Here is a 27,150-nt window from a genome sequence, read left to right as displayed (position 1 = left end):
TAAACCTACAAAATGATGTGGTGTCATGAGATCTGTTAGATCTACTTTACAATAAAAGTAATTTTATAATTTGGCGTACATATATACCACATAAAGCTACATCAATTTATAAATTTACTCTTGTGTAATTTATTTGTATCTAAAGTATTTTCTTTAAAAAATTATATAGGTAATAGATAAATTTTATCAAATGACACTTTTGATTTACAAAAATTTTAATTACTATAAATAGGAAGTTTTGTTTGCACAATAAGTTTTAATGTGAATATATGGAATATTTATTTTACTCCTCGTTAAGAAACTAAAATTTTGAATACGGTAAAGATCAGTGAGATGGGCAGTAGAGATGAAGATTTTATCAAATCTTTTTTATCCCAAATGTAAAGTCTTTTATAAATATTTTATAAAAAAGTAGATATATTAAGAAAAATTAAGTTTTTCACATTTTTTCATAGTCGAGTCTATTTTTTATTTTTTATTTTTATAAAATAAGGCCCACAACAAGTTTGTACATTTAAAACTTATATATATCATTATTCTATATACAAGCTTGGTGTATAACCTATAATTTATTTGATAAATGATATTTACAGTTATAGAGTGCGCAAGCGTCACTTACTCATTTTAAAAAATGTGAATAAATATATGATCTACATGAAAAATATGAAAAAATATGAATCTCATACTTTTTTAAAAATAATCTGCGATGCTTGCATAGTTATCACCTATAATTATATCTAGTATTAATCAATTTACTTTAGGATTCCCTATATTCATAGAAAAAGTCAAAAGATCGATACTCCATTAGTTTGACATCTAGAATAAATTGTATGAACATAAAACCTTGATTAAAAAGAAGAAAGGAAGAAGAAACTCCATTAGCTTTATGCTAAAAGTCAGTGAATAAGGTAGTAGGACCTGAAACTAATACCACTAGGCCACTTTTGTTGGTAAATATCCATGGATCGTGTTACACCTATCGAGGTGTAGCCCCAGAAATTCTTTGGTCATTTAATTCTTTTTTTTTCATATATTTTTTTAAACTCTTAAATATTTAAAAAATTATAATATTATTAAAAAATATTTTTTAATCATTAAATAAAAAGAAAAATAAATTAAAAAAAATCTCAGCCAAGCATTTTTCAATATCATATTGTTGTTTAGGTTAATCCCATTTATATATATAAAAAAAAAAATGCACAAAGCTTTCATTTATGATGTAGATGGTGTTTTCTGAATTATTTATTTGTAGAGAAATGATATTTGTAGTCGTGAGTGTATAAGTACCGTACAGTTATTTTTAAAAAAATAAATAAATATAAGATCTACATAAAAATAAATTAATTTTTTAATAATAAATTTTACTTTTTTTTAAAAAAACGATTATACGATAGTTGCATATTTCACGATTATAAATAATATTATTTTTATTAATATATATATGAAGAAAAAATATGTGCATCAGCCGGAAGCCTTAGCACACTCAATGCATTGAGTGAAAAAAAAAAAAAAAAATCCTATAAAGTGTGCTGCGACTTCCGATTTATGGACAGCAAACTGTATATATGAAAGCAAGCATCTTTGGAAACGATGTTTTACTGTTTCTTTTACTATAAATAACAATAAATGCCATAAAACTTAAACAATTAAATGAGTCAAAGTTGACAGATAAGATGGAAGATTAGATTAGATGTACATTGGCTGGATACCAAACCTAACTACCCTATTAATTTATATATGTTGCCCAAATCAATTAGATTACTGGCCATACAGTCACTGCTCTCAGAGGTGGCTGTAGCTACAGTTAGTATAAGATTTTTTTATTTTTTTATTTTTTTATATATATTTTAATACTTTTAAATATTTTAAAAAAATCATAATATTATTAAAAAACAATTATTTAATAATTAAATAAAAAAATTAGAAATAAATAATAAGAATAGTATTTTTCAATCAATTAATAAAGTCAAGCCCCCAACAGGTATTTTCTCAGTTTTTTTAAGTTCACTTGTTTCTATCTTCTTCTTTTTCTTCCTTTGGAAAAAAAGACGTTGAAAAAAGAGGCCTCAGATGGTGCTCCCAACCAATGAATTCATGTTAGATTCTTAATTTTGAAGTAATTGACAAATCATAATTTGAAAAGATATAGATATATTAATATATAAATTTTATCTTTAAAATAATTGAAATCCATGTTGTCCATTGACAGTATTTAATGGTGTTAGATCTATGCAATGTGTTAATATGAATTAGAATTTTGTTACGTATCAGTCACTATTTATTTTTATATTTTATATTTAATAATATTTTTATTTTTTATAAAATATAAAATATAAGATAATAAATAACGACCCATAAAAATAATTATTTTATAAATTATAACAAGTAATTTACCCGTGGAAGGCAAAAGGGAAGAGAGAGAGCGCTCTCAAATGAGTGACCTGGTTTATGCTTATGATCAAGTCTATAAAAGGAAAATGATAGGGGCACCGAGAATGGTCCCATTTTGACCGATACTCAATTCTTTTTTATTTAATGATTAAATAATGGATTAGTAGTGAATTGTTGTATTTTTTTATTTTTTAAAAATATTAAATAAATACGCAATAAACACTATTCTTGAACTCTAACAATATAAAGAGTAATATTAAATATAATTTTTATTTAAAGATTATAATATAAATTTAAGTAATTTTATTTTTAAAATTTTTTAAAATTATAAAATTATTCTTCTTAAAATAATACTTTTTCTTATTTAATAAAAGATCTGTACATATAATCTCCAAGTGAGATTGTAAATAAAATTTATTTTTAGTGCAAGTTTAAGTAATTTTATTTTTAAAATTTTTTAAAATTACAAAACTATTCTTTCTAAAATGATACTTTTTCTTATTTAATAAAATGTCTGCACATACAATTTTCAAGTGAAGATTGTAAATATAATTTTTCTTTACAAAATCTAGTCTTGAAGCTGGCCCAATGGTTAGGACATAATAGTTTCATAAATAAAACCTTGGCAAATATTTCTAAAAAAAATCTTACGTGTAGTCTTTTTTATGTACTTTATTAATATGATTGATTGTATTATTTTTTTAATATAAAATAATTATTTTGATTAATCACATTAATAAAATACATAAAAAATATACAAAAGTGATTGTACATAAAGTACAGAGAAAGTGATATTTGAAATATTTTTAAATGAGATAAGATGATTTTAGATCAGTTGAATAAAATATTATTATAATATTATTTTTTAATATTATTATTATTTTAAGATTTGAAAATTTTAAATTATTTATTATATTATGTGTAAAAATTTAGATAGAAATTTTTTGGGAAATTGGGTTCTGATTTTTTTTTTTTTGGGTCTTTTTTTTAATCATAAGTTTGGGGATAAGGAATTGATTGCTTTTTTCTTCCGTACTTTCGTCATAAAACTATATTTTTTAGAATAATTTATTGGGGTGAGAAATATTTATATTTAAATTAATGTACAAATAATTTAAAAAACACTACCGCGGTTCAAAGGGAGAGTGGGCCAACGGCTTTAAAAAGCACTCGATCAGAACAAGTTGATATGTTTTAAATTCTTCTGTGTATACCTAAAAAACCGCTGCAAATTTCTGGGTATTATCAATGCCTGCATTTAATAATAATCTCATGCTCACAATCTTGGAAGTTTAAACAAAATACATGGTCTTTAAGTTCCAGTCAAATTTAACGTCTGAATGTACGAATTAAGTACATTTTGGAAATGGAAAATAATTAAGTATATTTTGAAAAAAAAATTTCCATAAATCTCGCGTATTTCAACTAAAATAATTAAAACAAATATAAAATTTACAAGAAAAAAATAATTTTTTTACGATGAATTTTACTTTTTTTTATCATTTGATCATTATTGAAAAATATGTCACCAGTTTTTAATTTATTGTTTTATTTTAGTTAGTCGATATTCCCCCATTATGCATAGGAGACTTGGACAAGACATTTGTTTGGATAGCAAGATGAGATAATTTTATATGAATTAAATAAATATTATTAAATTATTATTTTTTAATATTATTATTATTTTGAGATTTAAAAGAATTAAATTGTTTATTAATTTAAAAAATTATAATAATGAGATGAAATGAGATCGTTTCTTTATCCAAACAAGCTCTTTAATGTTAGGAATATTCGGTATTGCATGTTTGGATGTTGAGAAAAGGTTGAAGAATTTTTAGAACAAAGTTTTAAATAGTTTATATGTTTTTGTGAAAAAAGGATGATCCTTAAGACTTTGAGCCCTCAACACATGCAAAATATCCCTGGTAGGATTCCTTGACAACAAACCATTAAGTGAACTTATACCAACCCACAAATGCTTTCATTGGCGCGAACCAAACTGTACCACCAACACCACATATTATACTAATTTTCTTTCTTTAAAGAAAAATTAGTTAAACTTGATTGATAAACAAAAGATCTGAGTGGAGTAAGGTGCTCCAACTCCACTTTCCATCCCCTCTCTTCCTCCTCCTTCCATAGTTAGATATAGGGCTCGTTTGAAGCTTTGTTCAATCTAATTTTAAATTGAATCTAACATTTAAACACGTAACTCTCAAATCACTAAACTCAACTCTTCTTTATATGTGAGTCTCACAACATTTTCAACTCAACGTCTTTTTACACGTAAGATTCATAATCTTTTTTAACTTTTCATAAATACATTTAAACTCATCTTAACATCCTAATACATCTAAACTCATTTTAGATGAGTCGTACAAAACTTACTCCACCATCTCAACTCAACTTAAGACTTAAAGTTTGTGTTTTTTTTATTTTTGATGAAAAATAGTCACCTACTTGGTTCTAACCACCTTTTAAGTTGTGTACGTCGTATTGAGATTCTCATACTGCAAATCTACAAGGAGCAAGAAATGGTAGCACACAAAATGGTTGGGCGAGTGTGCTTTATGCGACGCTCTATTCGATTCAAAGGCCTAGAGTTTTCAAGATTTAACCATTTACATTCCTCCACAACCAGCACGTAGAGCCTCACATGTCGATCGAGACAGTTCATCGTGCTTTTTGAATACTTGCGAAGCACTGATCGAGTCGATCCTTCATTCTCATCTATCTTATTACTTTCTTTAGTGAGAGACAAAGAACCTCTTCAATCAAAACAATTGATCTGAAACTGGTGTAATCTATAGTCTAAATTTTCTCTCAATATTTTTTATTTTTACACTTCTTAAAAACGCGTAAATTTGAAAAAAGAAATACTTTAGTCACAAATAATTATACAAAACTAATTTTACCGACTCTACTTTAAATTTATTATTATGATGAAAATATGTTGGTATCATGTACAAAAACTACAAGATTTGTAACAATTTGTGCTACTAGGGGAAGATAAAGCCGCAACGTATTTATGTCTATTAAAAATTTGGAAGAAAATGTAGGACAATAAATATAAAATAAGAGTTAAATTACATTATAGCCCTCTTACAAACCACTGGAAACTTGCTCTCCTTTATTTTATTTTATTTTAAAGTTTTTACTATTTTAAGATAATTAGTATCCACCCAAAATGCAGATTAATTAGGCATGAGAAATGTATGGAGAATCCTAGTTCCCCACAACACAATACTAAAAATCAGAGAAAATGTAAAAAATAATAATATATTGATCTATTACATCAAGTTGGTCCCTCACTTTTGAAGTTTATTTTTTCTTCTTTTTCTTGGTTACGCTATCTCAAACTCTTTGCTGCCTAGAAGAGGAGTGAGTGTCCCTCATTTTATCTTTTCTAAAATCTCTGTAGCTTTGGCTTCCTTTGAAGACTGCACATCCCTGAGCTAAAAAGCTTCATTTTTTTTTTTCACAACCATCTAGTTGGGGCTAGAGACTCGTGTGCCGTCCCGCTCGGGATGAGCACACTCAATAATTATGACGAGCACACTAATGAATAACAGTATTTGCCAATCTGAGCCAGCATATGGAAGAGTAATAGTACTCGCTAATCCGAAAGAGCATACTAAAGAGTAACAGTGCTCGCCAATCTGGATGAACACATAGAAGAATATCATTGCTTGCCATCCAAGCAAGCACACTAATACATGGATATTTTGTTGATTCTTAGTGACAACCAAAAATCAAAACATCCTAATAATATAGATTGTGGTCTCAACATGGAGTCAAGAAATTCACCTCTCAGTATCAATATTGTCTCTTACAGGCTATAACTGCTAGGGGTTGGCTCAAGTAGTAAATATCTTGGTTTTGAAGGCACACTCCCTCCAAGGTTCAAGTCAAGTCCTCTTGGGTGTAAATAATTTTTAAGGATTATTGGACTGAAAGATTTTTCTCTTGAATTATTTGAGTTGCACTTGTAGAAAAATCTTTGTCGAAAGCCTATGCACCCTCGAGATTAGTCGAGATGCTATTCTCGGACATCCACGGCCAATAAAAAAAATTGTCTCCCATGTTTGGCCAATATTAAAAATTTCCTTGTGATAGACAATTATGAAAATATAATATTACTTATTATTTGCTTCCAAGAATCATGTCTTCTCTCATGTATTTTTCAACAATTTTAATGATATATTTATAGATAATATATAAAGCAGCATGCTGTCAAGAAATAAAAGAACTACCAAATAAATTGGCAAAAAATAAAAAAAAGAAAAATTCTAGACATAAGCTTCACATCCTGCATACTCATTTAAAAATATGTCATTTTATTTTTTTATTTACATGATAAAAATGATTCCAAATATATTTATAAATAAAATAAGATAAAAATATAAAATAATATATTTTTAAAATGAATGTACAGAATGAGAGGTTTATGAGAATCACAACTCATAAAAAAAAAAAATCAACAAAGTTAGAAGGTTTAAACTGTAATTTTGAGCCACATATGGGGTCATTCATGTTGACTTTGTTTGTTACTTTTCTTTTTATTTTTTTTCCAGCAACTTTTTTTTTATAAAGAAATCCAAGCAAAAGTAAAAAAAATAAAAAAAAAGTTATGGTCTCTACAGTCTACCCACCCCCACCCACCCAATATATTTGATAATTTGATTTTTTCTATCAACTCCTCTGCTTTGTCCCTTACACTTCCTTTGTCCCCCCTTTCAGATATCACAAAAAATATAAGATAATTATATATATATATATCGCTGAAAAAATCTTCGACATTTTCAAGTCGCTCCACGAGACATTGTGAGCTTCCGATTCGGAAGAGCTTCTCTGGAACCAGAAGAACTTTGGAATCGAAAGGACACACTCTTTGTCTCTCCTTACCATTTTCGTTTCGTGCTTTCAAATCAGTATCCCATTGATTCGTATACAACGCAAAAGGGTATCTGTCTCGTCTGTGAAGTGGACACAGATCATTGGAAATGCAGGCCAGCCAGCGATTTTCCTGGGTTCTAGAGCCGATCGGAAAATCGCCGGCGATTTGATGGAATCGGAACTCTTGGAGTTGGAGTTTGAGTTTGAGTTTTCGCTGTTGTTTTTTCATGGAGGTAATGGTTCGGTGTAGTCCATGTAAAGTACCCAGATTCCGAACTAAGCTTCACTTCGCCGTCGCCGTCGTTTTTTTCGAGGTAAGGCGTGCTAGTTGATTTTGCAATTTTCTTTTTTCTATCTCTCAGTGCTCCGAGAAATGGGATGCATAGGGCTGAGTTTTTTTTTTTTTTTTAAATTTCTGTTGGCCGTGTTTGGTCGCTGAGAAAGTTTGGGAAAAGAGGATAAAAGTTGGGGTTTTGGAAGTGACACTTTTTCCGTAACCCCCAGGCGGTTGAGAGTAATCTGAGCTTTGTTTTTGGTTTCCCCGGGAACCTAATGGGGGGTTACTGTGGATTTGTTAAGGGAAGGTCCTTTTGTTTAGGAAATCAACCGGCTTGGTGACTTCATAGTTAAATTTTTTCGTAAGCTTGTATGGTTTTGTCTTCCCTTCTCTTGAATTTTTTTCTCGCGTTTTTGTGGGTTATTAATGGAAACTTTTCGTTGGTGCGTGGGGAGGCAAATTTGTGAGAGAAATCCGAACTGTCTAATTTCGCTTGCATTTAATACAAGCTCCATATGGAAACTTAGCTGAGCTACTGTTTATCTTTCGCCGATAGTAGAACTCAGATTTACTGGGGTTGAAGGTATTAATCTGTATAACTGCGCAAAAAATTAATTTCTTTTTTTTGTGATAAGTGCAAAAAATAAAAAAAATTATAAAAGAAAAAACTTGGCTTATTGGGTACACTAATTTCTCCTTTGGCGTGATGGTAGCTTCCAGAAGTCTGGTTTTCTTAGATCTGCTTCTCTTTCTTAGTAACAAAATGATAAATTTTTGCAATGTTTATCCTTTGTTTTTTTCATTCTTAATATATGAATCTTAAATTCAGGTCTCTTGATTTTGGCCGTGCTTATCTTTTGTGTTCAAAATCCCAAAATAAAAAATTTCCTCTATTTCTGCTTCAGATTGTATTGATCTTGGTGCTGTTGGAAGCTACTGATGGAAAATCTCTAGAGCATCAATTGCAATGGCAAGGCCCAAAAGGGGAAAGTAACAGCAACATTGTTTCACACTCTTGCATCCATGACCAGATAATTGAACAAAGGAGGCGACCTGGGCGCAAGGTGTATTCTGTTACCCCGCAACTTTATAAGGAGTCTGATATCTCAAGACAGCTTCACCGCAAAGGTAGGGCATTGCTTGGGGTCTCCAAATTTCTGGAGCAGCAAAAGGATGCAAAGCAGCCTATTAGAATATATTTAAATTATGATGCTGTTGGTCACTCGCCTGAAAGAGATTGTCGACGCGTTGGAGACATTGTGAAGGTTAGTGTTCTCATTAAATCGATATGCCGAAAACATTGCCCAAGGGCAATGACTGTGAACCTTATGTTGGTTTCCTTTTCTTAATTATGCTCCATCTTCCTGTTTCTTCAATCAGGTTGGCGAGCCTCCCCTGACCACTCATACTGGCGCTCCTCCTTGCAATCCTCGTGGAGATCCTCCAATTTTTGGTGACTGCTGGTATAACTGCACATTGGATGATATCTCTGGGGAGGATAAAAGGTCTCGCCTTCGCAAGGTTTGTTTTTGTTCTTTGTCTATTCTCTCTTATTTGGATTTTATTAATTATTGTGAAGATTGAGTCAATTTTATGTTTGGCTTTTTTGCAATGTTTTGTGTCGTTTGTCCACTGCTATATCACGTGGAGCATTTTAATTTGCATTACTCTTTCAGAGAGTTTCTTATCGAGCTAAGAAACTTATTCTTGGGAAGCAACTTAATGCAGGCTTTGGGTCAGACAGCAGACTGGTTCATGAGAGCCCTCTCTGTGGAGCCTGTGAAAGGAAACTTGCGGTTAAGTGGATATTCTGCATGTGGGCAAGATGGAGGGGTACAACTTCCACGCGAATATGTTGAAGGTATCTTCACAGCAATTGAGTGCCTTTTTGTGGAGCTTATAGCAATTTTGTTCTACTAGTACTTGTTCTGTTGAAATTGTGCACACACTGATTATTCAGCTATTTTCCCCAGATGGTGTAGCTGATGCTGACTTGGTTCTCTTGGTCACGACAAGACCTACCACTGGCAACACTCTTGCGTGGGCAGTGGCATGTGAGCGTGATCAATGGGGCCGTGCAATTGCTGGTAAATTATACATGGAGCATCTTTTTTTCTGAAGTATTATCTTACCCTTGGGAGTGATAGAAATATGAAACCAATATTGATGATTCATTTTGTTTTGTAGGTCACGTAAATGTTGCTCCTCGCCATTTGACAGCTGAAGCCGAGTCTTTACTTTCAGCTACTCTCATACACGAGGTCAGATAGTTGCTATACATATATATCCATACCTATGTATATATTATATTTTTAAAGAATTAAAGAAGTGGTAATTTTTGTTGTGATGATCAGCAAGTGTTTTTTTGCAGGTTATGCACGTCCTCGGTTTTGATCCCCATGCCTTTGCTCATTTTCGAGATGGGAGGAAAAGACGACGTAGTCAGGTAAACGCTACTACATATTATTTTAGATCCTACTTTATGTCATTCTGATCCACATTTCAAATGGTAAATTGCTGCAATAATAACCCATGTCTTGGGACTTAATGTTGCCGTTTCTACTTAATTAAATGGTTAAAAGAGGAGATATATCTTCATTTCCTAGAATTGAGACGCTCTTTTGTAATATAACTTTATTTTGTAGGTCCTTGCCCTCTTCACACATTTTCCTTGATATGGTCAGTCATGTAGAAATTTTCAACCATCACTAAACTACTTAAATGCAGCTTTATGCAATATCTTTGATGAAGTTCAACCTAAAACTCAATATTAGATTTTGATAATGGTAAAAAATGCTAACAGTTCTACTTTCTAATAAATATAAGTTTCTTGCATTTTGAAATAAGGTACTTTTTGAAACTCTAGTTGCCTATGTGCTTGTCTGAAATTCAGTGCAATATAACTTTTATTAGTTTGCATTATTTTTATTCATTTATAAGATGTTCCTTTTCTATTTCCTGTCTTCTCTTCTCGCTTGTAGTGTATATAACAATTGATTGTTCTGCATGTATTGGAGGTTAAGTGGCACTCATTTTGTTACCCTACTCGTCACCTCTATTGACAGGTTACAGAGCAAGTTATGGATGAAAAGCTTGGGCGTATAGTGACACGTGTGGTGCTTCCCCGTGTTGTCATGCACTCGCGTTATCATTATGGGGTGATTGTCGATGTTCTTGATTCTGTTAATTGATTTGTTGCTTACAGGTCTGTGTAATCAGATGACATTTTATTTTACTTTTTGTGGCTATAAATGTTTATCTGGCAGGCATTCTCTGAGAACTTTACTGGGTTAGAGCTAGAAGATGGAGGAGGACGCGGCACATCAGGTTTCTAACTTAATTATTTTCTTATTGGCTTTGTGCCATAACCTTGTAGAGGCAAATCACTTCGCATTGTAGTGTAGAGGTTATCTGAAAACTTTAATGGCATGAGAATTAGTGATATTTATGGAGGCTGATGTTTGGTTTGATAATTTTAGGTTAAAGTTTGAAAATATGGAAATTTCGTGAAACAATTAAGAGTGTAGCATATTTTAGTCTATGACAGACTCCATCCATTCAATGCTGCTAATTTTGTGTTAATAGACCATGGTTATACTCATGTAATTCTAACAACTGGCTTGCAGGATCTCATTGGGAAAAAAGACTTCTGATGAATGAAATTATGACGGGTTCAGTCGATACAAGATCAGTAGTTTCAAAAATGACGCTTGCTTTACTAGAAGATAGTGGATGGTACCAGGCTAATTATAGCATGGCAGATCATCTTGATTGGGGTCGCAACCAGGGAACTGAATTTGTAACCTTGCCCTGCAATCTCTGGAAGGGGGCATACCATTGCAACACAACCCAGTCGTCGGGCTGTACATATAACAGGGAGGCAGAGGGTTACTGTCCAATTATAAGTTACAGTGGAGACCTCCCTCAGTGGGCTCGTTATTTTCCACAGGCTAACAAAGGTTTGTTCTTATTTTAAATTTACCTTCATATCTAGTGATGGTTGATGCTCTTTACCCACCGAATGGGCTTTTGATTTAAACATGCAATAACCGACTGGACTAGCCAACAAGAGGAAAAGGGGAATAAGAAGGCATTTTGCCTGATAATTTAATGATGAACCTTTAAAGACTGAAGGTGACCAAAAGCACTATATACTGACTGTCAAACAAAAGAATATCAACATTGATCTAGAACTGAACCCAGAAAAGAAAAGAAACTCTCAACCTAGCTTATTTGCAATGAAAGTATAGTCGTGTAAGCTGAACCAGTTGCCAACTAAAAGAATTATAATGTTCTCTGTTGACCTGCCCCATTTCATTCTAATCCTCTGTGCCAACCTGGAAAGTTGTGATAGCCACCAAAATATTGACATTTGGAATGGGATCCTGGTTGGATTTCATGATTTCCAAATGTCTTGTTCCTGCATCAAAATTCTTTGGTTGGTATCATCTGAAAAAGTATCCCTTCTGCTGGAGTACTCAAATAAAATAAATTTATGCATTTTTAAAATGTGCTGGATACCATTTTATATCACCACTTCATGGCTCGTCGTATCGAGATTCCAATTGTCTGTTCTGAGTCTTTAATTTGAAGTTCCATTAATTCTATTGCCATTTGCAGGTGGGCAGTCATCATTGGCTGATTACTGTACATACTTTGTAGCCTACTCTGATGGATCATGTACAGACACCAACAGTGCACGAGCACCAGACAGAATGTTGGGTGAAGTGCGTGGGAGTAGCTCCAGGTCTGATATTATCAGAACTTTCTCAACTAGCTGTATGGCATGCCTGATGTTCTATGGCATGTAATTAAAAGACTTCACGTTTCAATATTGCTCATGATATTTCCCTCTTTGGAGTGTAGGTGTATGGCCTCATCATTAGTACGTACAGGGTTTGTACGAGGTTCCATGAGCCAAGGAAATGGTTGTTATCAACACAGGTGCATTAATAACTCTCTAGAGGTATGATTTAGAGCTCAATATCTGTAGTCCCCATTCATTATTGCTCATTAACTAGGTCTTAGTAATTAGAAATTGGAGCTGGAGAAAGAGCATGAGAGCATCTAATTCTGAAAACCCAGTCCTACCATGCACTATTTTGCCTTTTAATGACAGAAACAGAAAGCCTATTGTTCACTCTGTTGGGAGTCAACTCCGTGTTTAATCCTTTTCCTGTTTTTCCAACTTTTCTTCTAATGGTCAAATGAAATATAGAAGGAACTTTCCTGTGACTCTTAGCTAGATCTTACAATGTTTAGGATTAAAATAATAAAAAATAACAAATGGGAATAGGTAGCCTGTTGTGATTGCATGTTGTGTTGCAGTCTTATGTCCCTAGTGTGATGAAAGTCACCCATTCCCTAAAATATGTTTAATGGAGTTATGAACCACCCCTAGTGACCTTGATCTGGTCCATTCTTGTGCACTGTGTGTACAACCCTAAGTAGGTGGAGTTGCTGTTGATATACACTCATTTGCGGCAATATGCAATGGTGGCAGATTGCCTCAAAATCACCTGCCTCTGGCTTGAGAGCCCATTCAGCCCCTTCTGAACAGATTAGGGAGCTTTGACTTTTTTTAAGGTAAATTAGGGAGCTTTGACTTAAAAGACACTTATGATGATTTAGTTAGGAAATATCTCTTCTTCCATAAGTCTGTAACCACTGAATTGGAAGTTGCACGTGATCAGTTACAGTACTACATAATGCATTCAAAATGTGAGATGTTCTTATGAAAGAGTGGCATTCTTGTCATGACGGAAGAGTCATAGTTAGGCACAGGCCTGTGGAGTAATTGAAGTGTGACAACAAACCGTTCATTGATGATTTATCTGTAAATAGAAATCCATTAAATTTTTGCCATCATGGTAGAACTGGCAGCAAATATGCTGACTTATAAAAAAATATATATAAAAGACAAACTCCTGAGCTATACCTTTCTCTTTTTTTTGATAAGTAATAAAAGATTTTATTCTCAAGAAATAGGCATAAGCCCAAGTACACGGGATGTATATAAAGGAAATACCTACTACTTTCCAAAAACGGAAGGAAACTAAAACAGATTCTGGAAATTATCTTCCAATACAAAAGTTCTAGCCCACAAACTCAGAATTACTAAAGAAAAAATCCCTAAGTTCTCTCAATGAACGTTCTTTGTCTTCAAAGCATTTCTCATTCCTTTCAAGCCATAGGTACCACATGAGACAAGAAGGAATCGTCTTCCAAACATGAACAGCATTCTTGCCACCCTTCAATCCCTTCTACCCTACCAATAAATCCTCCACTTCCTTGGGCATTACCCAAAGTAAACCAGTCCGATTCAAAACCTCATTCCACAAGAACCTGGCCACTTCACAATGAAGAAAGAGGTGATTAACAGATTCCCCATCCTTCTTTCACATGACACACCAATCAGCAATGTACATACCTCTTCTTCTAAGATTTTCAGTTGTCAACACTTTGCCCAAGGATACCACCCAACAGAAAAAAGCAACATTGGAAGGAACTTTGCCCAAGGATACTGAGCTATACCTTTTTGCAACAATGATTGTGGCAATCAATCTCTTTTAATATATTTTTTTATTAAATTGAAGTTCCCTCATTTTGCCACAACATTATTCTAAATGGCTATTGATTTACTTTGTAGGTTGCTGTTGATGGTATGTGGAAAGTATGTCCTGAAGGTGGTGGACCAATTCAGTTTGCTGGCTTTAATGGTAAGTATGCTGTCCTATGCACTGAAATTTATGTCACAAATTTTTATTTGACCCATTTTCTTTGAATCAACTTTGATCTGTCTGTATTAGGCATTTTCTGTGTATACTTCCTGTGTACTTGGGCTATGCCCATTCCTACCAACAAAGTTTTACTTATATTAAATTTTCTTTTTGATGTGTCTGTAGGTGAATTGATGTGCCCTGCATACCATGATCTCTGTAGCACTGGACCAGTTCTCGGTTCAGGACATTGTCCCAATTCTTGTCATTTCAGTGGAGACTGTGTTGATGGAAGGTGCCATTGCTTTCTAGGATTTCATGGTCATGACTGTAGCAAACGTGAGCTTTCATTTTCTCTTTTCCTGCTTTGTAGACTCACATTATAAAGTTTGCTCATGCAAGTTCACATTTCCTATTTTTCTTTGATTTGGCATCAGCTCTAAATTGATACTTTTTGCAGGCTCTTGCCCCAGCAATTGTAATGGATATGGCAAATGTCTCTCTAATGGGCTTTGTGAATGCGATAAAGGGTACACTGGTGTTGACTGCTCCACTGGTAAAGGAATATCCTTTTGTTTCTTCATCTTTTCATATGTTCTCTGTTTTAGTGACTGATATTTTGTTTAATTATGGTGAAATTACATGGAACATCTTGTCCAAAAAAAACAAAAACTACATGAAACCTACTTTTTTATTGGTGGCTTTCATGTTCTTTATGATTGGCATTACCTTTTCTCGAACAGTTATGTTTTACCTGCAAAGGAAATACTGAGGGGGTGATGTCCATATTGATGAGTTGTACAGAACAAAAATCTGTTTCATTGTTATCGTCATTTTTGTCTGCAGTGCAGATGAAAGTCTACAACCCATTGATTTTTGATAATGCTCTTTCCACATTGGTCAGTATGTAAAAAGCACATATCTTTTGGAATAATGGATTTGATTTGAAGGTTGATTAGTTTAATTCAGTGGTGACTCCTATTTCAAAGTTTGTAATTTAGGTGCATCTTCACTCCTAGTGTGTTTAAGCTTTGTCCAGGCAGCTATACCATGGGTATAGGCATTGGCAACCCAGTGCAATCGGTGCTATTTTCATGAGTGAGCACATGTTGAGTGAAGGGGTTAGATCAGCTTTCCAGGAACATTTTCACAACACATGATAGTCTTTGTTTCATCCTTGCATGCACATGATTAGAGTATTTTGACATATTATTGTGTTTGGTTTTGTAACCTTGTAACTTTGTTCTTTGGCATAATGTGCAGCAATTTGCGATGAACAATGCAGCCTTCATGGAGGTGTCTGTGATAATGGAGTGTGTGAATTCCGTTGTTCAGACTATGCAGGCTACACATGCCAGAACAGCTCGATGTTGTCCTCTAGCCTGTTAGTTTGCAAAAATGTGCTGGAAAGTGATATGTCTGGGAAGCACTGTGCACCCAGTGAACCAAGCATACTCCAGCAACTAGAAGAAGTAGTTGTCATGCCCAACTACCACCGTTTGTTCCCAGGTGGTGCCAGGAAGTTATTTAATTTCTTTGGCAGCAGCTACTGTGATGCAGCAGCTAAGCACCTAGCGTGTTGGGTAAGTTGTCTGTCTTCCTGCAATTGTTTCTGCTGAACATTTTATATGTGGGCCTCCTCCCCAGTTCCCCTTTGAATAAGGACTTTCCTATTTATTATTATTGCATTTTTATTCTCTCTCTTATCTCTACATGCCTGTACGTAGAGATTCGATAGAGGCTTTTCTTGGTAATGTAGAACTTGAAAGCATACACTCAATAGTGTTGAGATCCTATCTAGTTTGTGTATTGAAAGTACTCCAGTCACAACGCATTTCTTAGTTTTCTTGATGAAATAGAAGATAGTCAAGTATTGAAGATTTTCTTTTTCCTATCCAGTTTGTGTATTGAAAATCCTCCACTCACATTTGACAGTGAGCTCCACATTGCGCATTTCTTAGTTTTCTTTGATAAAATAGGAGTTAGTCGAGTGTTGCAAGATTTCCATTTTCCTTCTGGGAGTAGCTTGAGATTTCAACGTACAAGGATCATGTCACTTATATGTATGCTTAGGTCAGCCTACAGATATCCGGATATGACGATGCATCTGCTTTTGATATACTTCTGTAATGTTCAATGCATAATGTGTGTTTTGAAATTGCATTAGAACTGATGGCTTTATTTTGGAGGCTCAAATATTTCTTGGTTTCCAGATTAATAAATGATTTGATGGTTTCATCTGACATCTTTCGTTCTTCTTGCGGCAGTTTTTACTTCCACATTGAAACTTGATATGATGTTTGATATTTACTATTTGGGCTGTTTGAATACAAAATCACGTTTCTGTATCTGCTTGACTAAAATATATTGACTGTAAATCATCAGATCTCAATCCAGAAGTGTGACAAGGATGGTGACAACAGGCTTCGGGTTTGCCATTCAGCATGTCAGTCGTATAATTTAGCTTGCGGAGCTTCACTTGACTGCTCAGACCAAACCCTCTTCAGCAGCGAGGAGGAAGCTGAGGGGCAATGCACGGGCTCTAGTGAAATGAAACTCTCGTTGCTCAATCGGCTGCTGAGCATCTTCTATTTAAGTAATAGTTCCTGGAAGGGAATGTCTGTAAAAAGTAGGCGGCTTTAATGGTTTTTTCTTTCCTTTTCTTTTTGGAGGGGGTTGGGGGAGGGAGTTGGGTGTTAATCTTTTCCAATATTTGGCTTGTAATTTTCTAGGGCTTTTGTAGGCAAAATGGCCTTTGTGATTCACGAGCCGTTGATGTAAGGTTGCCTTCTTGAAGTCGGATGGGTAGTTAGGTTAACTGAGTTTCGGCTTTCGAATCGATTCGAAAGCCGGTTTGTAGAAAATGCTGTGAAAAAATTGAAAAGGAAAATGAAGATAGCTCCGGCCGAAGGCCTTGAAAGTAAAGAAAAAGGCTTCAATTTTCTTTTTAGGGGTTCATATTTGAATGGGAAGATGAGATGGATATGATCCAATTCCAATTATTTGACTGAATTGGATGGTTGTCTAATGCCAGAGATGTTGACATAATGTTAAATGCTGACAGAAGATTTATGCTGATTGAAATTTCTGCAATCAAATGTTGCAAAATTGACATTGTGAAAGTGGAAGACATTGTGATCACTCCTATTTTGCTTAAAATTGTCTGCACATTACTGTTCCTTGGTAGTAATATATAGGTAGGAAAGAAGCCTCAAGATGTTTTGGGTCCTGTTTGGATTGAGAATTGATTTTAATTCATCTTATCTCATCATTATAATTTTTTCAAATTTTTACACAAAATATAATAAATAATTTAATTTTTTTAAATCTCAAAATAATAGTAATATTAAAAATAATATTTTATTTAACTTTCATCTTAACTCATTTTATTTCAACTCGATCCAATTAGGACTGGTTGAGTTTCAACTTCTTTCTCAGCTTTCTGGACCTAAAATACTTAGTACAGAATTAAAATTCTATTAATTGAAAATAATTAAATTTCAATTAAAAAATGTGGGATGGTTTGGCACCAGTAGCCATTATTGGAGTTGGCGTTCAATTATAATTTTATAATTGAAAATAGTTGAATTATTTGGTCCCTTTCGTGGGTTTTTCTCTGTTAGTGGCTGGCTGGCATAAGGATTTTGTGTCCTCGATGGGATGGGCCAACCTAATATTCAGGGCGGACCCACGTTGGTGGTTGGCCCTCCAAAATTTTTCAAAAATATACTTTAGTATACGAATTTTTCAAAGATATCCGAATATAAAGATAATTTGTTCCCTCAAAACATTTTCAAAAATTTCATTTAATACTTAGTTGTCTAGGTTTTTTTTTAGTTTTTTTAATAATTTTTTAATAATTATAACTATTTTTTGTCATTAATAAAATCTCACTTTTTTTTTTTTTTTTTTTACATCTCATAAGAGGCAATAAAATATCTTGGTCTTTTTTATAAGCTATTTAGTAAATTTACAACATCATTTTTCTTATTTATTTACATTTTTCCTTTTTAAGCCTTCCACTAGCTAGCTTGTTTGGATTAAGTTTTGTTAGTAAGTACATATATACTACCATCAAGTTAACGATTAGGAGTGAAGACAACAAATCTCGCATAGCTATTTCTATCTATACTATAGAGACTTTACAATATTCAATCTTAGATTCAACAAAAAATTTATCTTTATTTATTTAATTTTTATCATTTGCTTCAAAAAATATTATATGGCTATTTCTATCTTAATTTTTATATTTCATTTGAGTCCGATGGAGCTCAAGTGAGAGGTTTAGATGTGTGGCTTTAATAATTTAGTGTGTCCCTAGATAACAACCTTATAGGATTAATATACACTTTGCTATATTAAATGTTGGTTACTGTTTATTCATACATACGACACACTTTGCTAATCGCCCCCACGCACCAAATTATAGTTCCGCCCCTAGTTGAAAATATCTTTTGCCGCAAATAAATTTTGTCAGAAATATTAGTTTCAACTGAGGTACAAACAATTTTGGTGCTTGATTAGTTCTCCGGAAATAATTATTTCCGGCGAGAATGACGCGCCGAAATATCTGCGGCGATAATTACTCGCCGCAAATAAAGTTAAACGTTTTAAAAAAAATATTTGATGCGAATCCTAATTCGCCGCAAAAAACAGTTATCCCCAAAAAAAAATATCAAAGCATACAACCGTATTCATCAAAATCCAAGCCATGTACTAATTTTATATTTCAAGGAAAATCTATAAAAATCCAAGCAGAATAAAAATTAACCAAAAGAATAAAAATAAATGTCCTCTAAAAGGTAAACATCATATAAAAGTTGAAGATGCAAACATGACACATGGATTTCACCTGTATCATTGATAAAACATCATCTGTAATATGTTTGCAATAGATTCACCAAATGTAATCTTGGATAATGCACAAATTTGAGTTTCACTTATAGCCACAACAACTTAAAATATGTAAACATTTTAGCATCCAAAAAATGCATTTGAAAATTGTATAGTAACCAAAAAGAAAACATCAAAGTTTTGATATGTACTAGCCTCCGGTTTATTTCTTTCTTCTGTGGCACTAAGTAATTGTCTTTTCAAATGTTGAACCTCTTGTTTATGATTCTTGGATGAACAAGTTTGAGAGAATGTAATGAGTCCAACCAAAACAAACATAAAACTTTAGACTCCAACATAAAAACTGAATGATACAAATATTAAATAAAATGAACTTATTCTGCTATATATTAAACACTACAGAACTTATTCCCCACCAGCATTTCCTCTTGTACTTATGATTGCAGCAGGCTTGTCAGCCCAAGCATTTGGGGTCTAGATGCCCAGTCAACAACATTCTTCAGAGGTGCTACCAAAGGAAAACAAAACAACTCAAATTCAAGATGATGATAACACCAAGTTGAGATAACAATGTGATAAGGCTTTTTTCAATTTCAAATTTGTATTTCATATGTGTATTGTTATCTCTGTAAAGAGTTCTTATCTATAAATACGAAGCCTTCACCTGTATTATGATAAGGCAAATAGTTCACTCATTGTAAAACTCATATACGTTCCCACAAATGTAACACATATAACGTGAAGTTGAGGTATGGATAAGAGGTATGCCCAAGATATTTATGCATAATCTTCATTTTTGTACAGAAATTTTGCAAGCCACACTTCAAGATTATGTTTTTATTAACATTTTTTTTTTCACTTTCCTTTTGGGTAGTCTTCTCTATACTAGGTAGAACATAGCCTTATATTTTTATCGAATTTAGCAAGTATATTTGTTATTTCCAAACTTAGACCGAAGGGAGCAAACCCCCAGGCCCAAGGCCTTTACCAAACTTAAACAAACATGAAAGTACATTAATTGGAGAATGAGAGAAAGGATAGTACTAGAGAGGGAGAAATTGTACTCAGGCGAAGCAAACAGAACACAATCAGCTTCTTTTATTTTCTGACGAAAAGCTTCAACCACTGGTGGGTAAGTTCCCTTGTCTTCAAGATCTGTATTTAGCATCGGTAGCTTCTCGATCTCTATGTGCTCAATTTGCATGCCGTCAATCAAGTCCTCGCATAGTTGGATTGCTACAATAAATCCCACCATACCAATATCCATTTTTATACAAAAGAATCAGAGAGAAATCTTATTCAACCAGAAATTAAATGTCCTTTTATGGTGATTAGGGTAGAACCCATGTAAACACAGTCAATAAATATATCATTCATCAACCAAAAAAACACTAAAGTATTTTTTTTTCTTTTTTTTTTTTAGAAATAAAAATTGAAAGTTTTCATGTATGTATCATGATCTATTATAGTAGGATTGAGACATAAATTATAGGAGAGTTGAGAGAGAAATGAAGTACTGGCACGAATGAGGCCTCGGTGGTTGGAATGTTTACGAAGAGACCTAGATACGGCTGCCACTCTGACTACTGGCTTCGCTTCTTCATGATCCTCCATCTTTCTGCCTCTTTTTACCTCTGACATTGAAATAAAACTTGTCTCCTGATGTTCGTTCTACGGGAGAGAAGGGGAGAGAGCGTGGAGTGGGAGAAATGGACGGAGAGAGATAAAGGAGAGGGAGAGAGAGAGAGACGCGTACACACAAAGATGAAGATAGAGAAAGAAACAGACAGAGGATTGAGATACTCACCTCCTCGGCGAGGTGGCCAACGGCACGGCTTGGGAAGGGCGGCAACAAACTCATAAACGATAGAGAGGGAGTATCGATTTGGGGGAAAAGAAAAAAGCGGGAGAAAGAAAAGAAACAAGGGGGAAAAAGAAAGAAGGGGACTTCGAAGGATTTTAATCTGACATTTTGCGGCGGTTACAAATCGCCGCAAATACAACGAAAACGTCGCCGTCAAAGACCCATACGTGCTATACACCTATCTGCGATTATATTTGTGGCGACATATTGTTGTCGGAAATAGTCTTTTTAGCGGTGATTTTCTCCCTCTCCAGAACAAAAGCACGACGACAGTAATAAATGGCTTCTGTCGTCCAATTGCTGCTCACCGCAATATGTTTTGGTCGCATAAATGGCTCTTTCTTGTAGTGAAGTGTCACCGAGGATGACCAACTCACACCATATCTGGCTGAGGAGTCTAATAGTAGTAGCATTTATGACGATGATGATTCCATGTCTAAAGGTCTAATCATGACTGATCGTGGTATGAGGAGTGGCTCTATCAACGTGGTGACAATGCATGGCATTTTGCAACACCATGCGCTTGGGGGCTTGCAAAGTTTTCTCATTCGAAGCGGCGCCTTACGCCTTGCGAGTTAAGCGTTGGCTTGTGGGTGTTGCCTACCACCTCCCGTGGCTAACGTCGGTCAGGAGAACGTCGTTCAGCTTGCCACTTCCCATGGCAGGCGACAACCATGAACAACTGAGAAGAAATGCGCTTAGCATCCATGAGCAACGGACCCACCATGATTGTTGACCAACATGTATGGCGGAGAAAGGTTAGTGCGAGTGCAACGTGGACGGGCAACGAGCGGGAACTTGCGGGCAACATACAAGAAATTGTGGGCAACAGACAAGAAATTGAGGACAACAGATAGGAAACTACGGTCAATGAACAGCACGCTGTGGGAAACTGATAGAACTCTGCAGGCAACGGGCCCGCCATGATTATCGACCACCGTGTGCGAATGGAGCAAGGTTGGTGGGAGTCATGCTCCAGGCAGAAGCTTGTACAATGTGAGAAAGGAAGAACGCTACGGGTAGCGAAAAGAAAGCAATGAAGGACAGAAGCACGTGAAGACAAAGGCTAGAAGCGTCATGAGCAAGCGATGGGCATAATCATTTTACAAGCCGAGCCATGCGGACACCGAAAAGCAAAGTTTTGCTTGCCCACTGTGGAGACGCATCAGGAACGCACCTTATCAAGATACATTGCATGGAGGAACGACAAAGAGGGCACCTCACCATGCAACACCCCATACACGGCCACAACGCTATGATGAAACAACCCACACCTGGCCAACAACGCCGCCATGATGGGCTTAAGAATCACAATGTCAACATTTTATTATGATGGATATGTGTCCAGGATGCTGGCCTCGACTTGCTGTGGCGTGAGGAGTGGCTCTGTCGATGTGCAAGGTGCGACTGTTCCCATCAAAGGAAGAACAAGACGGGCTGAGTGACAAAAATCAGAGGCAAGAAATGATGTTCGCCCCAAGAGACAAGAATCATGAGCAAGCAAAATGAGGCTACACCCAGTAACGCAAATGGGACATAACGATGAGCAAACGAGTCAAGAAGATATGTGAATAATGCTCTTCGCCCAACACTCTCATCAACGACCATTCTTTGCCAAACACACAATTGAGAGCCAAATGGCTAGGGGTAGCTTCTTCACTTACTGTCTGAATCTATTTTTGCTAACCGATTTAATTTGTGAAGGTCTCTCCACAAAACTCCTCGAGATTCCACGGGAACCTCGATGGCTATGCACCCCCGGAACATACTTTGCTCACATTCAACCACAAGTCTGCCTAGTTATCGTACCCACGAATAAGCCTCCTAAAGGCACATCCCTTATGGCCTTTGCCGAGAATCCACATATCTCAGCACTTGAAGATCGTCGTTGGATCATGCAGCAAGAAAAAACCGGGGACAAGTTTCCTATATTCGTATTCCATTGATTTCCATGGACTATCTATATTTTGGTCAACTAAAAGATTCCCAAGGCTTTCTCATTTGAACAAGTTAGCTTTAAGAATTGCGAGCATATGTTAAGGACAATATAGCTCACCCTAAAATATGCAAGGCCCAAACCACCGTAAGAGTATTCACATTGGGTTCCTTATAAAATTTCCTATAATTTAGCTAAAAAGTACATTATGTAAAATTTTTTCCTAAATTTTACTCATTTTTTAAAAAACTTCTACATCTCATTCCCTTTCCATTCCCTATTCTATTAAAATAATATTTCTCTATTATTTCTTTATTACTTTTTTCTCTCACTTCTATTTACAAATTTAACTACTCAATATTTTTTCTTATATTTTGAACTATTACTCTAGTGAATATTTTAAATAAAAATTTAAATTATTTTTAAAATTTTTAAAATTAATATTTTTTTTTATATTTTTCGTAGTTATTTAAATTATTTTTAAAATTATTATTTAAAATTATAACAAATATGAGTATGAGAGAAAATGTAGATGATTGGAAAAATAATTAATTTAATTGAAATGAATAAAATATTGATAAAAGTGATTTAGGGAATGAATTAATAGGGAACCCCTATTCATTCCCTAAATCTTTTCCCTAAAATAGGGATCCGGATGGAGGGAGGTTTTAAGAGTATTTCTTAAATTTTTTCTCAAATTATAGGAAAAAAGAGATTATAGGTAATCCAATAAGAATGCTCTAAGACTATTACTAAAAAGTAGGAAGAAAAAGAAAAAGAGGACAGGACAAGACAAGACAAGGGCTGAGAGAGAGTGAAGGGAGGCACACATGGGGACTTTGGAGGGCTCTCTCAGAGACTCCAGAGCGATTATTTCCTCTAGACTAAGATATTGTCATCTACCTCTATTTTACTGTAAAATATGAGAGGCATTGAGAGACTGTACAAATCACTTATTATTATAATGAATTTGTCCTTCAAATATATTGTAAACATAGGTTTATGTTTAACCACATAAATATCTGTCTCTCTTCTTTGCATGATTTCATTTATTATTTACTACCACGAATAAACTCAAGCACGCCGTATCGATACTGGTATGATTTTTTCTTCCATATTCCAGCAGCTTGTCGGTGAAATTTGTTCTTTAACCTTTATTTTCACAAGTTTCTTCAACATTTTCAAAACCGATCGAGCACGTACGTGCATTCACGCCACTGCTCATAAAGACATTGCAACCGATCGATCGATCGAGCACCTGTCCACATTACACTACTGCTATATATATATATATATAGCAGACATTATGAATGCAACCGATTGAGCATGAAACGTTATTGCACGAAGAAAAAAACAGAGACGGAAGCTTCGATCCGGCGGGGAAGCAATCTACAGACATGCAATAATTAAGAATGCATATTGTGACATGCAACATGCAACAGACATGTCCTTTTCGTGATTGAAAAGGTCGTAATTGAGTGCAAGCTAGCCAAACCTGCTTTATTAACCTTGGTTGGTAGAGTTTCCTAGCTAGATTCTCCTATATATTTATATATGACATAATAACCCTAGAAAAATAATGAAAAAAAAAAACGAAGAATATTAGAAATATAGAGGGTCTATCAAATCATAACTTAACCTACCAATTGCAACAGAATCTGTGGCAAACCTAATTAGAAATTATGGACAAGCGGCTCACGCATGATCCAAGTACTCTTGTTTATCCAATTAGTTTTTAACCTTAGTTAAAAAACGAACATTTATGACTAATTATTTCTGATGAAAATGATTGTTTATGATAAAAATATATTTTATTAGAAATAACTGATCATAAATAAATAATTTTTTTATAGCAACATTGTGTTAAAACAGAATATAAATAATTAAAACTTCGTCTTTCCATAATATAAACGGACAGTTTTTATGAATCAGTAAATTTTCACCACGTGCATTAAGTTATGGCACATATATATATATATATATATATAATATATGCCAAGACTAGAAAATGACAATAAAAGTCCATAGTACTAAGAAATCTTTACACAAATCAGAACTGCCAATCAAAGGAAAAAAATAAAGATAAATAAATAAACATGCTAAAGCGAAGAATAACATGATCTAATTATTTCTTATATATATATATATAACTACACAAAACCTACCCAACAGAATTTGTACTTGTCCCAATATTAATACAACCATAAATAAAGAAACATTTAGAAATTATTTTTCTATAATTTAAAATAATGATCGCGAAGGAGTTGGGCAAAACGTGATCAAGTAATCAGACCCAGAACAAGTGCAAGTGCTAGAAGCATCATCGTACGCATAGCTATACGCGGTCGGACAGGCATTCTTGAACATTGCCGAGTATTGTGTCGGCGGGCAAGTCTGTGGCGTCGAGTGATCCCCCGTGCAGCAAAATTCTGCCGTGTTAAATGCCGCGCACGCGCTCTTGCAGGCCACCACCGAGCCCGAATCGCTTACAACCTGCAACTCCGACGGGCATTTACCGTTCAAGTCAGCAACGCAGCCCGCGTGCTGACAGTCGCCGCTTCCGCCGGTCGCTTTGACTCCCATACCGACGTTGTAGCCGTCGACGAGGCTGACGTCGTAGAAGTCCTTCTCGGTGGAACCCGACGCGATGGTGAACTCGGCTAACGTAACGGGTGGCTTTCCACCGCCGACGCATTTCAGCGAGCCGCAGTCACCGGTGATGCATTTGCCGTTGCCGGATGAATCGAAGTTGCACCCTGTTCGAGCCCAGAACCTGCCGGACCAGCCGGGTTGCGCCGTGAGCTGAACGGAGTTGCCAGGAGCCAAGGAAAAGCCGCCGTCCCCGAGAACCGGTCCGTTTCCTGAGAGAGTTCCGGGCCACACCGTGTAACTGCATTGATTCTGGAGGGTAAATATGGTAGCTGAAGCCACAGTACCTGCAATTTGAAAGCACGAGAAAGAATATGAAACCAAAAACCGAAGAACCAGCTTTCCAAAGTTAAAACAAGGATTTTTCAAAGGTGCAAGGAACATGATTTACCTAATGAGAATAAAAGGAGAAGATGGAAATTAGGCTTTAAGCTGGGTATCGCCATTGATGTTTCTTTGCGAGGAAGAAGAAGATGAAGATATTAATGGAGGGCGAAAAACAGGAGTCAGGGTGGTTGTGAGTAAGGTCGGAGGTTTTCGTACTTATATTTAAGGCCCCGTGAATCTCTCCGCCATTATGCATTATCAATACGTCCCTTTCTTTACGTGAGCATTATTGTATTGGGTGTATCTATTCTCTGTCAACACCATCAGGATGCGTTTGAAACTAAAGCCAATGGCAGATCGCCACGTAATGAGATTACATGATGATGACTACTGGAAAATCATGATGTGGTCAAGTCATCATGAATATCCTCTTACCATACATGTTAAATCCGCCACAAATCAAAATCACAATTATGTTTAATGCCAATTTAGAATTTATACTTAACATCAAAATACTTAACTCTCAAATTTATAAATTTATTTAAACTTAAAATCTCTTTATACGTATGAGATTCACAATTTTTTTTCAACTCAACATTTCTTTATACGTAGGATCACGTACAACATTTTTTAATTTTTCATAAATACATCTAAACTCACTTTAACATTTAAATACATCTAAATTTACTTTAGATAAGTCTTATAAAATTCACTTCACCATCTCAACTCAATACTATTAATAAAAAACTCAACTAATCTCAATTTAGCTCAAACGGGCCTAAATCATGTATTGTGAGATAAAAGGAAAAAAAAAAAAAATCACAAAATGGCCGTTAATTCACTTGATAAGGAAGAGATATTCACAAACCGGCCTGGAATACTTTTTGTACACAAAATCGAATCAATATATATAATATAAGTAATACTATTTATAAGTTAGATAAGTCAAATACAAGTATTTTGTAAACAAGTGAGTCATATTAATATATAATAATTTTTTTAGACATTTTTTTTTTTACGTGAAGTTTAATTTTTTACAAGAGGTTGTATGTGGCTTATGACCTATTTGAAGCTATGTGTACAGAGAGAGAGAGCGCTTTTTATCTGCAAGGCATGACACCCTCGATCAGCAAAAAAAAAAGGGGTATTTTTTATTAATTAATACAACGATTATCTGAAATTATTTAGTTATTACATTAAAAGAGATAAATATTCCTATAATATATATATTTATCGG

The 27,150-nt window shown here is 34.6% G+C and overlaps 2 protein-coding genes and 1 pseudogene across 2 annotated transcripts; 1 reads left to right on the top strand and 2 right to left on the bottom strand.

The window, feature by feature from the left end:
* Positions 1–7,171: 7,171 nt before the first annotated feature.
* LOC108988633 (leishmanolysin-like peptidase) lies at positions 7,172–17,405 on the top strand. The gene is made up of 17 exons (XM_018961950.2): positions 7,172–7,601; positions 8,470–8,829; positions 8,945–9,085; positions 9,293–9,425; positions 9,538–9,651; positions 9,752–9,825; positions 9,936–10,010; positions 10,630–10,722; positions 10,831–10,891; positions 11,191–11,523; positions 12,185–12,311; positions 12,431–12,530; positions 14,214–14,283; positions 14,470–14,622; positions 14,744–14,839; positions 15,547–15,866; positions 16,669–17,405. Exons 1-17 carry the CDS (start codon positions 7,515–7,517, stop codon positions 16,924–16,926), a joined length of 2,595 nt encoding a protein of 864 aa, XP_018817495.2. The 5' UTR covers positions 7,172–7,514; the 3' UTR covers positions 16,927–17,405.
* Positions 17,406–19,542: 2,137 nt separating this feature from the next.
* LOC108988632 lies at positions 19,543–24,162 on the bottom strand (annotated as a pseudogene).
* A 784-nt stretch (positions 24,163–24,946) lies between these two features.
* On the bottom strand, positions 24,947–26,134 carry LOC109002520 (pathogenesis-related protein 5-like). The gene is made up of 2 exons (XM_018980310.2): positions 25,978–26,134; positions 24,947–25,873 (listed from the first exon to the last, which is right to left on the bottom strand). Exons 1-2 carry the CDS (start codon positions 26,030–26,032, stop codon positions 25,179–25,181), a joined length of 750 nt encoding a protein of 249 aa, XP_018835855.1. The 5' UTR covers positions 26,033–26,134; the 3' UTR covers positions 24,947–25,178.
* Positions 26,135–27,150: the final 1,016 nt, after the last annotated feature.

Source organism: Juglans regia, chromosome 6 (assembly GCF_001411555.2).
Source record: "Juglans regia cultivar Chandler chromosome 6, Walnut 2.0, whole genome shotgun sequence".
NCBI lineage: Eukaryota > Viridiplantae > Streptophyta > Magnoliopsida > Fagales > Juglandaceae > Juglans > Juglans regia.
This window is presented reverse-complemented; position numbering and strand designations above follow the sequence as displayed.

Excerpts from the sequence above, each read along its gene's own strand:
- LOC108988633 (XM_018961950.2), top strand. The coding sequence starts at position 7,515 with ATGGAGGTAATGGTTCGGTGTAGTCCATGTAAAGTACCCAGATTCCGA. Across the intron at positions 10,723-10,830 it reads ACTCGCGTTATCATTATGGG|GCATTCTCTGAGAACTTTAC; the intron begins GTGATTGTCGAT and ends TTTATCTGGCAG. Across the intron at positions 12,312-12,430 it reads GTGCGTGGGAGTAGCTCCAG|GTGTATGGCCTCATCATTAG; the intron begins GTCTGATATTAT and ends TTTGGAGTGTAG.
- LOC109002520 (XM_018980310.2), bottom strand. The coding sequence starts at position 26,032 with ATGGCGATACCCAGCTTAAAGCCTAATTTCCATCTTCTCCTTTTATTC. Across the intron at positions 25,874-25,977 it reads TCTCCTTTTATTCTCATTAG|GTACTGTGGCTTCAGCTACC; the intron begins GTAAATCATGTT and ends TTCAAATTGCAG.